We start from the raw sequence: 17397 nt of genomic DNA on the forward strand, positions 1-17397 counted from the left end.
ATCTTCTCCCCCCTCTCCTCTCTGTGCTCCGTGGGCAGTCAAGTGTAAGGCTAAGGAGCTCACATTTCCCGAGAGAGGACACATGGAGAGGGAAATAAAACAAACGATGCCGGTGTCTCTGTGCTGCTGTTAGATGAGAGACACGCTCTCCGCTCAGAGCCCTGTGAAGAGCAACCCCGCTGGGCCCCCCCCACAGTGGCGGAATGCCGGGCCCCGTCGCAAGTGCGACTGTTGCGACCCCGGTAATTCCGCCACTGGCCCACAGTATGTATTGAGTCCCAGCCTAGGGTTATGTGCACTTGTTTTTTTTTAAGTTTGATTGAGAGCTCTATTAGCACCTAAACTGAAGTTTCCTCCCATCTCAGACCAAATTACAGACAGAAAATTAACTTTTTGTTTGCTAAATACTTCATTTTAAATATATTCTGCTCTGATAGTTATTATTTAGTGTACCACACTGCATATTATGTTAACACATTATAATTTAAAATTCTAAATTCCTTCAAGTCTATGTCTTTATAAATATATTGATCAAACCTACTTTAAATAAAACCAATTGGGGAACTAATGATTAATCTGACCACATCAAACAACTAAAAACTGATCAATAATTTGCTGCAATGGATCACCGCGTGGTATAGCCACCATGTAAAAATGCAATAGACTGCTAAATGCTAAGGGTAAAACAGTCAAGTATGTTTAAATTGTAAACAATTAGCTTACCTGCCTTGCTTGTGTGTTTCTTCTTGTATTTCTCTCCTTTGTCTCTGTGGTCTACTGTAATGAAGACACAAAGCAAAATTTTACACATTCCAAATATACTGTATGTGACTAAGTCACATTCATAATGTTTTTCTCCATCTGTTAGCATAAAAACATTTTTTACTCAAAATAATATCTATTGTGTAAATACAGTAAAACCTTGGATTGCGAGCATAATTCATTCCCGATAAATGCTTGTAATCCAAAGCACTCATATATCAAAGCAAATTTCCCCATATGAAATAATAGAAACTCAAATGATTTGTTCCACAACCACAACCACAAAAAATAAAATAAAAAATAGGGTATGCATAAAGGGAATGCATAAAGCAGAATCCAGCAGAATCCAGCAGGAGCTACAGTGTATAAAAGAGAAGAGAGGCGCCTCTAAGTGTAGCAATATGGTTACATTTAATGAAGGTACAACATTTAGCAACTCACATGGTTGATGATTAAAACAGGCACATCTAAGTATGCAGGCATCCTGAAGTTAAATATGAACCCTTTGCTAGTTAAACTTTTGTTCATAACACCACTGTTCCTCCCTGTGACATGGACAGCCCCTTTTACCGAAGTAGCACTGAAGTCATATCAAATCGTTACAAATCTCACAGAAGTAGTGCTGAAGTAGTGGTTGAAGTCGGGCACTACTTAAAATTGTACACGGTGTGACCGCTGGCTTCTACTCAGTTGCTACTCAAATTGCAAGACATCGTTCGTTTATCAAGTTGAAATGTATTAAAAAAAAAAAAAAACACTCGCAGACCAAGTTACTCGACATCCAGGTTTTTACTGTACTAAAATTTTGCATTTTGCTTTGAAGGCACACATTCTAAGCCTCGTGCACGTGAGTGGTTTGGCCCATCCAACATAAAAAAAAAAAGGTACTGTATTTTGTGTAACACAGGTATAGTGTACAGCCTACTGCCAGCAGCAGCCTGTAATGATCAAAGGCAGGTTGAAATACACTGCAGCTGTATGTGGTTAGATGCAGTTATGAGTGGTACTCATATACAGGGCCCTATGAGACATATGCCTGTAACACAGAAACTCTGCATTTGGGGCATATGTTACTTTATGCATATAGCTCTGTATGAAAGTACTGTTTGGAAAAGCACCCACCCACGTACAGACATTGCATGTTTCAGCCTGTCATTGATTTTTAGTATTGGGCTGTACGCTGCCTTCCAGACACTCAAAAAACACCTGTTTTTTTTACATTGTAGGGATTAAAAACCTGTGCGCACAAGATCTTCATGCTTTTTCCTATTGCCTTCCAATGGGTGAAATTTGTTACTTATTAAAGTATCCAGTAAAGGCTCATTCATATTATGAGGGCATTAAAACACATGTATTTTCATTTTGAATTGACTGTCATCATGTCTCAATAAAGCGTAAAGCTGCCCCTGGTTTTCTATAACACTCTGTAATACACTGAATATTTGCATTTGTTTGTTGTAGTGTGCGTGTGCTTTTTTCTTTTTTTTTTTTACTGTATACGTGTATTGTGGGGCAATTAGGAGGGAATCCGTGCAATGGAATGTATTTTTAATATTTAGGATACCTCTATAAATTGCATTTCCAACTTCTGTGACAATGTTGAGATATTCACTATTTATATACAGGAGAGAGTAGTGAAAATAATGTACAGTACTGTGAAAAAGTATTTGCCCCTTCCTGTTTTTTTTTTTTTTTTTTTTTTTGCATATTTATCACACTTAAATGGTTCAGATCATCAAACACATTTTAATATTACACAAAGATAACCTGAGTATATACAACATGCTTTTTTTAAACATGAATTCATTTATTAAAGCTCGTTTGGGTGTACCTCTCCTGTGGATCAAAGGCTGGGGAAAGGTCGCAACCATATGGTCAGGATCCACCCACATGCCTGGACTGGCACCCAGCACTGACAGTCGCTCCCACCCCCTCCACAGCTCAGCGCTCCACTGATAAACACATTTTTTGGAAAGTTGAGTTTAAATTCACTCGCCATACCCAGGCCTGGTTACTGCCAGACCTGTTGAATCAAGAAGTCACTAAGGCCCCTTTTATGCATGTGGACTGTTTGACCATTTTTCATCCATCCTTTGACGAATGAACAACGGAAATCCGGAAATCAATGCATCTCTATGAAAAAATGGATGATAATCAGCTTCTGCCAACATCTTTTATTTGGAACAGATCAAAGCCCTATTTATCTTCTAAAAAAAATCAGATCGGACTAAAAAAGGATATAAACGGAGAAATAGTCCTTTTTTGCATTAACAAATGGCTCCTGGACTCAAGTGGTTAAGTACTCTAGCTGGCGGATGTTAAAAAACTGATAAAAACGGATGTAAAATAATGCATTTGGGTGGCAAAAATATGAATGCAATCTATACACTAGGGGGAGAACCTCTGGGGGAATCTAGGATGGAAAAGGACCTGGGGGTCCTAGTAGATGATAGGCTCAGCAATCGCATGCAATGCCAAGCTGCTGCTAACAAAGCAAACAGAATATTGGCATGCATTAAAAAAGGGATTAACTCCAGGGATAAAGCGATAATTCTTCCACTCTACAAGACTCTGGTCCAGCCACACCTGGAGTATGCTGTCCAGTTCTGGGCACCAGTCCTCAGGAAGGATGTACTGGAAATAGAGCGAGTACAAAGAAGGGCAGCAAAGCTAATAAAGGGTCTGGAGGATCTGATCTTAGTTATGAGGAAAGGTTGCAAGCACTGAACTTATTCTCTCTGGAGAAGAGACGCTTGAGAGGGGATATGATTTTAATTTACAAATACCATACTGGTGACCCCACAATAGGGATAAAGCTTTTTCGCGAAAGGGAGTTTAACAAGACACATGGCCACTCATTAAAATTAGAAAAAAAGAGGTTTAACCTTAAACTATGTAGAGGGTTCTTTACTGTAAGAGCGGCAAGGATGTGGAATTCCCTTACAAAGGTGGTGGTCTCAGCAGGGGGGGGGGGGGCATTGATAGTTTAAAAAAACTATTAGAGAAGCACCTGAGCGACTGCAATAGACAGGGATATACAAAGTAATAGTGACATATAATCACACACATAGGTCGGACTTGATGGACTTGTGTCTTTTTTCAACCTCACCTACTATGTAACTATGTAAGATGACAAACTGATGAAAAACAGATGCAAACTTCATCCATATTTTCTTTGAAAAAACGTGACTGAATTGATGAAATGAATGGTCTGCATGTGTGAAAGCAACACATCATGCCACGATCTAAAGAAAATCAAGTACAGATGAGAAATAAAAATCATTGACATGTATGAGTCTGGAAAGTGTTACAAAGCCATTTCTTATGCCGCGTACACACGGTCGGACTTTTCGTCTACAAAAGTCAGACGAACGCCGACGGACCAAAGCTGGCTGACAATCCGATCGTGTGTGGGCTTCCCCGGACCTTCAGCGGACTTTTTCAGCCGCAAATCTGACGGACTTTAGATTTGAAACATGCTTCAAATCTTTACGTCGTAACTACGCCGGACCCAGAAATCTGCTCGTCTGTATGCTAGTCCGACGGACAAAAACCCACGCTAGGGCAGCTATTGGCTACTGGCTATCAACTTCCTTATTTTAGTCCGGTGTACGTCATCACGTACGAATCCATCGGACTTTTGTGTGATCGTATGTAGGCAAGTCCGTTGGTTAGAAAGTCTGCCGCAAGCCCGCCAAAAGTCCACCAAAAGTCCGTTGAAAGTCTGTCGGACGGGCTGTCGGACTTTTGTAGCCGAAAAGTCCGACCGTGTGTACGCGGCATAAGGCTTTGGGACTCCAGCAAACCACACTGAGAGCCATTATTCATAAATGAAGAAAACTTAAAACAGTGGTGAACCTTCCCAGGAATGGCCAGCCTACCAAAATGACTCCAAGAGCACAGAAAAGACTCATCCAGGAGGTCATAACAGAACCCAGAACAACATCTAAAGAACTGCAGGCCTCACTTGCCTCACTTAAGGTCAATGTTCATGATTCAACAATAAGAAAGAGACTGAGCAAAAATGGCATCCATGGGAGAGTTCCAAGGTGAAAGCCACTGCTGACCAAAAAGAACACAAAGGCTCATCTCACATTTGCCAAAAAACATCTTGATTATCGCCAAGACTTTTGGGCAAATATCCTGTGGATTGATGAGACAAAAGTTGAGCTTTTTGGAAGGTGTGCATCCCTTTACATTTGGCTTAAAGGGAACACAGCGTTTCATAAAAAGAACATCATACCAACAGTCAGACATGGTGGTGGTAGTGTGATGGTGTGAGGCTGCTTTGCAGCTTCAGGACCTGGATGGCTTGCCATAATTGATGAAACCATGAATTCTGTGCTCTACCAAAAAATCCTGAAGAAGAATGTCCAGCCATCAGTTTGTGACTTCAAGCTCAAGCGCACTTATGTTATGCAGCAGAACAATGATCAAAAACACGCCAGCAAGTCCACCTCTGAATGGCTCAACAAAAACAAAATTAAGGTTTTGGAGTGGCCTAGTCAAAGTCCAGACTTAAAGAGAAAGTTTGGGTTTACTTCCTCTTTGTTTCCCTGCAAAGGTAAAGCATAATGGCCTACTATGCATCGCATAGTAGCCCATTATGTGTCACTTACCTGACACAGGAGCCTGCGATGTCACCGCTGTCCCCTCTGCTACGGAGCGTCCATCTTCTTTCCGGGTATCGTGGCTCTGGGGCTGTGATTGGCCGGAGCCGCGATGACGTCACCCCGCGCATGCGCACGGGAGCCGCCACTAACTGCATTGCGCCATTAGCAGCACCATGCTCAGTGCGCCTGCGCGCCGCTGTCTACGGCGCATGCGCCATAGACAGCGGTGCCTGTCTTTTTGCAAATATCTCCTAAACCGTGTAGGTTTAGCAGATATTTCTTGGACCTACAGGTAAGCCTTAATCTAGGCTTACCTGTAGGTCAGAGTGGTCTGTTATGCCCTGTACACGCGGTCGGATTTTCCGACGGAGAAAGTGCGATCGGATTGTGTTGTCGGAAATTCCGATCATGTGTGGGCTCCATGTGACTTTTTCCGTCTGAATTTCCGACACACAAAGTTTGAGAGCAGGATATAAAATTTTCCCACAACAAAATGTAATTCTTTAAATTCCGATCGTGTGTAGACAAATCCGATGCACAAAGTGCCACGCGTGCTCAGAATAAATTAAGAGGCGAAAGCTATTGGCTATTGCCCCGTTTAAAGTCCCAACGTACGTGTTTTACGTCACCGCGTTCAGAACGATCGGATTTTCTGACAACTTTGTGCGACCGTGTGTATGCAAGACAAGTTTGAGTCAACATCCGTCGGAAAAAATCTGAAGGATTTTGTTGTCGGAATGTGCGACCGTGTGTACAGGGCATAAGGGTTTACAACCACTTTAAAGCCGATTGAGATGCTGTAGCATGATCTTAAACAGGCCATTCATGCTCGAAAACCCTCCAATGTGGCTGAACTAAAACAATTCAGCAAGGGGCGTGGCTTCTGGCTGATGGAGTAGGCAGCGTGGTGTGTTAGCTCCACCGAGAGTCTGAGCTTTTCTCCTGATCCAGCTATCCTGATACACCTGATTCACTCCTAACCTGCTCTGGAGGGATCCCTTCATCACCCCCAATCCAGTGTGTGGTATTATCTGCAACCCGGCGGCGGACATGTCCCGCAAAGGAGGCAAAGACTCTCTGTCTGCAGCAGAGCATGGTGGGCAAGATGGCACCCAGTCCCAGTGCTCAGCTAAGGAGATGGCCATGAAGATGTTCAGTTCTCTGGGAAAGGGAAACCTGCCCAAAACACCTTCCCTTCTCCTAGAACTCACTGACCAGGAACCCCTTCCAGAACATCCGGAGACTGCATAGCCAGAGGACTCAGAGCCTGCCTCATCATGGGACGCAGTGAGTACACCAGCCCCAGATCACACTGCCAGGGCTCTGGCAGACCAGGAGCTGCATCCCCCTGAACCGACCCTTAGAGACATTTTTGCAGCAGTCACATTCTTCTGGTTTACAATTTTTCCAGAATCTGATCCAATCCCCAAAGCTCTTACGAAATTCCTGCACTTTAATCAGGGCGCAACTAAATCTATGGTGGTTTGGGATGCCCTGAAGGCTCATCAGAGGGATTTAATTAGCACACAGATTCAGGGCCGGTGCTACCACTAGGCAAACTAGGGAGCCACCTAGGGCGCACTGCCACCTAGGGCACCCGGCCGCTGGTGATCCCACTCCCTCTCTCCCTCAGTAACTAACTCAACAGGCAGCTGCTCCACTCCCTCCATACAGTGTCAGAGGCGCAGCGGAGGAATGTAGGAAGGTAAGAAAACATCCCTTGCGCTCCTGCGTGCCCCTGATCATCACAGTGCCAGTGAGTGTGACCTGTCTGTGTACCACCGCGCTCAGTCATGTTGTTACCATTCAACATAGGCGTGCGCAAGGGGTGTGCCAGGTGTGCCTGGGCACACCCTAATCCTGGAGTTGGCAACCCATCAATTGTGGGCAGGTGACAGGTAAGCTGCGATCCTTACTTGCCGACCCCCAGAACCTGGACAGGATAGGCGGCTGGAGTGGAAATTAAGGGACCGATCTGTATTTTCTTCTGCAGTAGCTGAAAGTAGGCTTCTCCTCCTCTTCCTGTCGCCGATATTCAGCTGCCACGGGAGGAAAATACAGGGGATTGGTACCAATGTATGCCACCCCTCTTGTCCCAGTTCCTTTTCTTTCTGCTGCCCAGGTCCCCCTGTGTGCTCACCTGCTCCCCCCCATTGTTTTAGGATGACGAGTGGGGAAGAGGCCGGTAAATATGTCAAAAAGGCATATGTGTTGGAGCTTTGAGGTGCACACCCTAATACAATAGGCTGTGCACACCTATGCCATTCAACAACAGGCTGTGTCTAATGTACCGCTCCGCTCCCCCCTACCCCCCCCCCCCGGTGAGGCTGCACATTATGGGTGCTGGTGAGGCTACACATTATGGGTTCTGGTGAGGCTGCACATTATGGCTGCTGGTGAGGCTGCACATTATGGGCGCTGGTGAGGCTGCACATTTTGGGCGCTGGTGAGGCTGCACATTATGGCTGCTGGTGAGGCTGCACATTATGGCTGCTGGTGAGGCTGCACATTATGGGTGCTGGTGAGGCTGCACATTATGGGTGCTGGTGAGGCTGCACATTATGGACGCTCTTTTTGAATTATTTGATCCAAAAGCTGGTTTGGGGACAAAACTGTAAAATTTCCACAATTAGCTGGTCTAGCAAAGTGTTGCATGCAAAATAGTAGCAGTCATTAAAAAGGTGGGGTATACATGGGCAGGGCGAAGGGGGTGGAGTCAGGAGTGGAGCCAAGAGGGGGGCGTCAAAAGGAGGTTTCGCCTAGGGTGTCCAAAATGCTTGCACCAGCCCTGCACAGATTACCACTATTAAAACTAAAACCAAAGAGTGGGAGAACCTGGTAATGAGTGAAGCCACCAAGGCAGAAGAGTCATATGTAGCTGCCCCCACCTTCATGTGTGAGTGTAGATGGCAGGAAGCGCAGGCCCTGTATCAACAGGTTTCCACTACTGCGACGGAGAACAAGAGATTCTTCCTACAGCAAAAATACTTTAATGAGGGGGAAAACACAGGACACTTGCTAGCAATGTCAGCTAAAGCCCAGCAGGGAACGACCCATATAGAGGCCATTCACAATTTAGAGGGGGAAACGGTTGCTGACCAGACCTGAATTCCCGAAGTATTTTCACATTTCTTCCAGGATTTGTACACATCTTAAGTGCATCCCACACAAGAGGAGCTGGATCATTTTTTAGACCAGTGCTCCCTACCACGTATATTAAGGCAGGGTCTTGCTGCACTTAATGACCCATTAACACTTGAGGAACTGTCTTTAGCAGTGGCACCGACAGCCTGCCACTGATGGCCTGCCCATGGAAAGGTACGGGAAATATGGGGATACTCTTCTGCCCATCCTGCTAAAAACCCTAAATGATGCCCTTCAGAATGGTGGCTTACCCACCTCTATCAATGAGGCTATCATAGTAGTTATCCCAAAGACTTGCAAGGATCCACTACAGTCTGACTCCTATAGGCCTATCCCACTGCTCAACGCGGGCGTCAAACTACAACCCCTGGCAAAAATTATGGAATCACCAGTCCCTGAGGATGTTCCTTCAGTTGTTTATTGTTGTAGAAAAAAAGCAGATCACAGACATGGCCAAAAACTAAAAGGCATTTCAAATGGCAACTTTCTGGCTTTAAGAAACACTAAAAGAAATCAAGAAAAATAATTGTGGTGGCCAGTAACAGTTAGATTTATAGAACAAGCACAGGGAATAAATTATGGAATCACTCAATTCTGAGGAAAAAATTATGGAATAACCCTGTAAATTTTCATTACAAACACTAACACCTGCATCAGATTAAATCTGCTTGTTAGTATGTAGGTAAAGAGGGTAAATCATCACGCAGTGTTGCACAAGATGTTAGTTGTTCACAGTCGGCTGTGTCCAAAACATGGACCAAATACAAACAACATGGGAAGGTGGTTAAAGGCAATCATACTGATAGACCAAGGAAGACATCAAAGTGTCAAGACAGAAAACTTAAAGCAATATGCCTTGAAAACAGAAAATGTACAACAAAACAAATGAGGAACAAATGGGAGGAAATTGGAGTCAACATCTGTGACTGTAAGAAACCGCCTAAAGGAAATGGGATTTACATACAGAAAAGCTAAAAGAAAGCCATCTCTAACACCTAAACACAAAAAAACAAGGTTACAATGGGCTAAGGAAAGGCATTCGTGGACTGTGGATGATTGGATGAAAGTCATATTCAGTGATGAATCTCAAATCTGCATTGGGCAAGGTGATGATGCTGGAACTTTTGTTTGGTGCCGTTCCAATGAGATTTATGCAGACAACTGTCTGAAGAAAACATGCAAATTTCCACAGTCAATTATGATATGGGGCTGCATGTCAGGTAAAGGCACTGGGAAGATTGCTGTCATTAAATCTTCAATTAATGCACAGGTTTACATTGAAATTTTGGACACTTTTCTTATCCCATCTATTGAAAGGATGTTTGGGGATGATGAAATCATTTATCAAGATGATAATGCATCTTGCCATAGAGCAAAAACTGTGAAAAAATTCATTGAAGAAAGACACATAAGGTCAATGTCATGGCCTGCAAACAGTCCGGATCTCAATCCAATTGAAAATCTGTGGTGGAAGTTAAAGAAAATGGTCCATGACAAGGCTCCAACCTGCAAAGATGATTTGGCAACAGCAATCAGAGAAGGCTGGAGCCAGATTGATGAAGAGTACTGTTTATCACTCATTAAGTCAATGCCTCAGAGACTGCAAGCAGTTATAAAAAGCCAGAGGTGGTGCAACAAAGTACTAGTGATGTGTTGGAGTGTTATTTTGTTTGTTTGTTTTTCATGATTCCATAATTTTTTCCTCAGAGTTGAGTGATTCCATAATTTATTCCCTGTGCTTGTTCTATAAATCTAACTGTTACTGGCCACCACAATTATTTTTCTTGATTTCTTTTAGTGTTTCTTAAAGCCAGAAAGTTGCCATTTGAAATGCCTTTAGTTTTTAGCCATGTCTGTGATCTGCTTTTTTTCTACAACAATAAACAACTGAAGGAACCTCCTCAGGGACTGGTGATTCCATAATTTTTGCCAGGGGTTGTACTAGCATGGATGTTGGCCACTAGACTGTCAGGGATTGTGGCAGACTTGGTCCATCACGACCAGTCTGGCTTCATTCCTACCTGAACTACTGCACTGAACATCCGAAGATTGTTCCTAAACACTCAAATCCCCATAGATAACCAGGGCAACAGGGCTATATTTTCCCTCAACGCTGCCAAAGCTTTTGACAGCGTGGAGTGGAACTATTTGTGGGAGGTTCCTCATCGATACAGTCTAGGTGACAGATTCATATCTTGGGTGCAACTTCTATATGCTGCCCCAAAGGTGAGGATAAGTATTAATGATAACTTGTCTTAGTCTTTTACTCTGTTTCGTGGGGCACGGTAAGAGGTGCCCATTGTCACCCCTGCTGTTTGCCCTTGCATTGGAACCCCTGGCAGCTATGGTGAGGGCCTCCCCCAACATCGAGGGTTTCTACAGGGGACAGAGAGAACAAAATCTCCCTGTACGTAGACGACACTCTGTTGTACCTGGAAGATACCGAGGACTCCTTGAGGGCAATGCGCCTAATCGATCAGTTTCGGCAGCTGTCGGACTTTGCCATAAACTGGCACAAGTCGGCTCTTCTCCCGTTGGACCCTCTTCCGGCACCCCTGACGGAAGATTTATCTCACATACAAGTAGTCACTTAATTCAGATATTTGGGTATAGTGGTAACCGGGGATCCAAGGGACTATATAACCTTGAATCTGAAACCAATACTTCAAAAGTTCCAGCACAAACATGCCAGTTGGTGTAGGTTACCGCTGTCAGTAACTGGACTTGTAAATCTCATAAAGATGATTTGGGCCCCACAACTACTGTACATCTTGCACAATGCCCCAATCTGGATACCACAGTATTGGTTCCGGCGTATAGACTCGCAGTTCAGGGCTCTGATTTGGAGAGGTGGAGTGGCGCGCATTAAGCTTGCCACTCTGCAGCTTCCCAAAGATCAGGGTGGAATGGCTGTTCTGCACCCACAAATGTAATACTTTGCAGCCCAAATACAACACTTCACAGGTTGGGATTTTGTGACGGCTACAGACTCTTTTAGGGATCTACTCCTTAGCCCTGATACAGGCTACACTGCCCTATCCCATATGGAAATGGGTCTCTGTAAGGTCCCATTTAATTGTCCCACAATTCAGCTGCTAATGAAAATCTGCAAAGGGGTCAAGAATACATTGGGACTGACTGGGTTTCTCCGTCAAATGCCCATTTGACAAACGCTTTTACACAGATTTAGCTAAGGTGGCTAAACATCCGATCTGGGAAAGGGCAGGGATTAGATTCCTTAATCAAGTGCTAGATGACTCTGTCCTAAAACCGTATCTTCAACTTTTATGGGAATTCCCAGGGCTGAAAGGCCATCATTACCAATATATACAGCTACAACATGCCATGCGTTGCCAGTGCAGACAATCTAACTTGAAGTTAGAGGACTCTGCCTTTCTGAAATCCATATACACTGACCCTGAGAAAAAAAGGTATCATCTCCTTAATTTATACCCATCTACTATTACATGTACAAGCCCCTGACCTTTCACCCTGCAGGGAGGGGTGGGAGCGAGATGTTGGTCCCATTGACGGGGAACGATGGAATCAGATTCTTGGAGTGGGACCATTGGTGTCAATGTCTGCGGCGCAGAGGCTGTCACACTTGTTTATATTGCACAGAGTATACTGTACACCTATACAGCTACATAAATGGGGAAGACGAGAGACTTGCATATGTCCGAAATGTCAGGCTCATCCGGGTGACCCCATCCATATGCTAAGCAGATGCCCCAAGTTGGTGCGATATTGGAACAGAATTGGCACCAAAATTAACAATGTATATCAGGTTCAACTGGCGGTAGACACGTTGACATGTCTGTTGGGGAGTCTGGAGAAGGAACTTACCCCCCTCCGGTGTACATTGCTCTCATGAAGCTCTTATTCCTAACTAGGAAGCTGATTGCCCGACTGTAGCTTTCAGCTCAGGCTCCGAAGGAAGCACAGTGGATCCAAATGGTTAACACCATTCTCATCTGAGGAAAAAAACACCTACCATCATAGGAAATCACCAAAAAAATATATATAAAGCATCTGGCAGAGTTGGTTGAACTCCCCAGAGGTGGCACCCTCACAGATGGCTCTAGACAGGTTACTAATGGGATAGGTGATTTCCTACACTGACTTCAGGTGACCATATGAGACTATGGGTGACCTGTCAGAAGTGATTTGCCTTTTCTTTACATCACATTGTAATGGCTGTATACTACGAGTTCGACTGACCTTTTCTTTTTAATTTTATTTTACTTTTCTTCTTTTTTGCTTATTGTTCTGTTTGATTGTTTGCATTTTTTCCTCTCCAAGAGAACTTGGAACTCAGGGTGTTATGCAATGCTTCTCATTCACTTGCTAGATGAGTTGGCTATACAGTTACCATCACTCATGTAATGCTATGAGGATTGAAACCCCTGTCTTTCATGGATTGTATACCCATGCAACTGCACCATGTAATGCCTTGTATTCTATTCAATAAAAATCTTGTTTTTTGATTAAAAATAAATAAATAAATAAAACCAATCAGCAAAGAAGAAGGTTCAAAATTCCTCTACAGTGATGTGAAAGACTCATTGCCAGTTTTTGCAAATGCTTGATTGCATGTGTTTACCATAGGCTAAATTCACTAAAATAAATTGTTTGAAGACCACTACTTATTTTGTCTCTCCTAAAATGTACAAAGGATGTGTAATCCTTTGTACATTTAAAATGTCACAAAGATGTGTAATCCTTTTTATCCCACATGACACAGACATTTAATAAGCTTTATTTCCTCATAAATTGTTATTTTCTTGACACCTTAACAGGCTCCTACTTTTGCTTTCCTCAGTAGAAAACTATTGAAACTCCCAGTTATCGCCAGGCTGAAGTTATGCAGGTTCACACCTAACCACTGAGGTGCAGCACGTTAAAGCACCCATATTTTTTTCAATTGTTTATGTGCGCTGCCTTAGACAGCCCATTCAAAATTAATGAGCTGGCACGTACCTTAGCGGCACAGAAGTAGGACCTACATCTTTTTTGACAACACACTGCACTGCAACACATGTTAATAGGAGCCATTGGCTCCCACTGCTATCAATCAAATCCAGTGACATGGGAAGGGGGGGGGGGGGCTGAGTCATGCTGTCTGTGTAAATGGAGGCAGCAACAGGACTCGTGAACGCATCCGCACAGGTGCCCTCAGGGAAAGTGGCTCTCTGTGGGGGTACCCGATGAAGAGGAGGAGCCAGGAGCGCCGCCGGGGCACCCCAGAAGAGGAGGATCGGGGGTGCTCTGTGCAAAACCTTTGCACAGAGCAGGTAAGTATAACATGTTTGTTTAAAAAACAAAAAAAACAAAAAAAAAAACCTTTAAAATCACTTTAATTTAAATACGTAGTCAGGGATTACATTCTTTTGTCACCACAGTGCTAGTTAGTTAATCCTTTTAAAAAAAAAAAAAAATGACAAATTTGGTGAGACTGCCAATCCCCATTATATATACTATGCCTCCTTTCTGTTTTTTTTTGACAATGCTAGGCATGGAAGCAGATGAATCCTTGCATGGTCAGATTGCATCTGTAACTTCTTCTTGGGAGCTACAGGATGCTGTGTCCTGCAGTGACAGTAGTTTAGATATGTGACGTCGGCAGAAGTTGCCTATTGTCACAAGGTGTTTCTGCCCCCACACTTCCTAGGATCCTAGGGGATAAAGCACTGAAAAGCAGTTAAATGTCTTCTTGTAAACAAAAAAAAATATTGCATAGTTTAAGGGCCTAGTCATATGTGTTTGCTTTAATGCAGCAAACCTCTTTCATTTTGCTGCATAAAAGTGTATGTCAAGTAGAAATCCAATTCTTTCCTATGTGGTTGGTGCACATCAATGTGCTGCAGTTTAGTGTAAAAGACAAACTCTAATGGCCTATTCACACCTACACATGTGCGTTACCATGTGTGCATGCGCACAAAACAGTGCAAATCCAACCTTAATGTTTTAATGATGAAAGGGTTTACATACATTTTAAGTGTTTTCAGAACATGGTATGATGCCCGTAACCACTTCAGCCCCGGAAGGATTTACCCCCTTCATCAGTTTAGGCCAATATGTATTCTTCTACATATTTTTGGTAAAACAAATTCACAATAAGCGTATATTGATTGGTTTGCGCAAAATTTATAGATCTACAAAATAGGGGATAGATTTATGGCATTTTTATTATTATTTTCCTAGTAATAGCGGTGATCAGTGATTTTTAGCGGGACTGCGACATTACGGTGGACAGATCGGACACGTTTAACACTTTTTTGGGATCATTGACATTTATACAGCGATCAGAACTAAAAATAGCCACTGATTACTGTATAAATGTCACTGACTGGGAAGGGGTTAACACTAGGGGGCGATCAAGGGGTTAAGTGTTCCCTAGGGAGGTGTTTTTAACTGGGTGGAGTGGACTGACTAGGAGTAGAGAGAGATCGCTGTTCCTGATTACTAGGAACAGCAGATCTCTCTCCACTTCCCTGACAGAACGGGGATCTGTCTGTTTACATTGACAGATCCCCATTCTGACTTTCGGAAGAGCGATCGCAGGTCGCTGGCGGACATCGCTGCCACACGCATCCGCTCCGGCGTCGTGCGCGCGCCCCCTATAGCTCTTATAGCACCCACCGTACACCTATGGCGATTTGCGCAGCCGTGCCAACCTGCCACCTTATAATGATGGTGGCTGGTCGGCAAGCAGTTAAAGTGATTGTAAAGATGTTTATTTTTTTATGACAAACATGTTATACTTACCTGCTCTGTGCAAGGGTTTTGCACAGAGCAGCCCCGATCCTCCTCTTCTGGGGTGCCCCAGCGGCGCTCCTGGCTCCTCCTCTTTATCAGGTGCCCCTACGGAGAGCCGCTTTCCATGGGGGCACCCATGCGGGCGCGCTCACGAGTCCCGCTGCTGCGTCCATTGACGCAGATTGCAGAACTCGGCCCTGCCCCCTAGCTCCCGTGTCACTGGCTTTGATTGACATAAATCTATCCAATGAGGACGAAAACAGTGACTGGAGTCACTGGGCTTGTGCACATTGCTGGAACAGACAGATAAAAGTAATAATAACTATAAGCGCATATACAGCATACAGTAATTAATCAGGTTAGCCAGGCGTATAGTCCATGGCTAAAGTGTTGGCAGCCCAGGGATTAATAAGGGTCTGACAGTTCAGAGCATGTAAAGTGGGTTATATGACTAAAGTGTTGGCAGTCCAGGGGTTAATAAGGATCTGACAGTTCAGAGCATGTAAAGTGGGTTGGTGGAGCAGTGGATCTAGGAGGCGGCTGCTGTCCTCAGAGAGCTGGCTCTGTGGTATGCAAGAGAGGGTGAAAAAAGGAAGCGCCACCTGAGTGCAATATTAGTAGGTACTTTTTAATGACACATTATAAAAAAACACTTACAAGAGAGACATAAATAAAAGGCTCATCTGTAGATGGGTAATCCTGGTGAATTCCTCGAGCTCCAGTCTGGATGGTGTGCCAGCGGTGTAAGGCTGCAGGTGGAAGTTGTTCAGCAGATGGTTCGTCCTGTGGCCATCAGGGAGAAGCTGGGGCCGGCGTGGAGCGCACAGAGGGTGTGCGTGACGTCACGAATCGTCCAGCAGCTTCTGGCTTCCGGGTACACTCCAGGGGGAGGGTTTACACCGAGGGAGGATTCAGGCAGTGGGAGAGCACTGATTAGGCTACGCGCTCAGAGCGGCTGCTCCTTCAATAGGCCTGAGGGGGCAGTGTGTCAGTGCTGTGCTATTTATAGGCCGGTGCTGTGGGACAACAAGGCTCAGCGCCGGCTGATAGCACAGCACTGTTAGGGAACGGTAAAGTGCTGTGGACTCAAAGGGGGAGGGGGTATGGAGCACAGTTTATGAGACACTGCACTGGAGTAAAAAGGTGAACACAAAGAGAATGACATCTGGGGAGGGGGCACATAGTGGCTGAGGGGATGATAATAAATATATATAAAATATATGATATGCATATAAATAAAATAAATTATGAAATATAATATGTAGAAAAATATGTAGAAAAACATATACAAAAATTATAAAAAATGATATGTATAAAAATATAAAAAAACAGGGATTATGTGTGAAAAATTATATAAATAAAACATATACGTGTACATACATGCATACACACATATACATGCACGTACACATACATACACCTGTACACAACATACGAAATTTGATAAGGATAACGGACAATATGTATGTAAATAATCAATACAAACAAATACATAAAAATATATGGAAAAATATAAAAAAAATATAAAAAATATATATAAAAAATATATAATAATGCAAGATATATATAAAAGGTTACTATATGGAGGGTAAAAAATATATATATATATGAGTATGAAAGTGTGGTAAGCAGGGAGAGGGTAGGGCTGTATTGGTGGGGGGGGGGTGTATTTATATGCGTGTGCCTGCGCACAATGTGGTGTGTGCATATGTAAGGATGTACAAAATTAGAAGATGGAGGATAGACAGGGACATGGGCTTGTGGGGGGGGGAAGGAGGAGAGGGGAAAAGAGGGGATAAGGGCAAAAATAAAAGGGGGGGGAGAGAAAAGAAGAAAGGTGGTATGGGGGGGAGGAAAGGGAGGGGAGAAAGAAAAAGGAAAAGAAGAGGAAGAAAAAAGAAAGGGAGAAGGAGGGGAAGTGGGGGAGGCTGGATGATGTGGTGGGAGGGCGAGGTGGCTCATAACAGTGTATGAACCTCGATTTCCTTGTTTAGCCCACCGGGTGTGAGGGTGCCCAAGGAATAGATCCAGTAGGTTTCTTGTTGGCACAGATGTTTGAAGCGTTCGGATGTAGGGAATGTGGCGAGAAAGGATTCCACTGCTGGCCTAGGCGTGTGGG

The 17397-nt window shown here is 43.9% G+C and overlaps 1 protein-coding gene across 1 annotated transcript in view; it reads right to left on the reverse strand.

Moving 5' to 3' along the window:
* GABRR1 (gamma-aminobutyric acid type A receptor subunit rho1) overlaps positions 1-17397 on the reverse strand; it is a 164265-nt gene that overhangs the window by 104912 nt on the left and 41956 nt on the right. Inside the window, exon 2 of the mRNA XM_073626925.1 lies at positions 724-777. Within this exon, the coding sequence (XP_073483026.1) occupies positions 724-777 (54 nt within the window). The remainder of the gene's footprint in view (positions 1-723; positions 778-17397) is intronic.

The sequence above is a fragment of the Aquarana catesbeiana genome, linkage group LG04 (assembly GCF_042186555.1).
Source record: "Aquarana catesbeiana isolate 2022-GZ linkage group LG04, ASM4218655v1, whole genome shotgun sequence".
Lineage (NCBI taxonomy): Eukaryota > Metazoa > Chordata > Amphibia > Anura > Ranidae > Aquarana > Aquarana catesbeiana.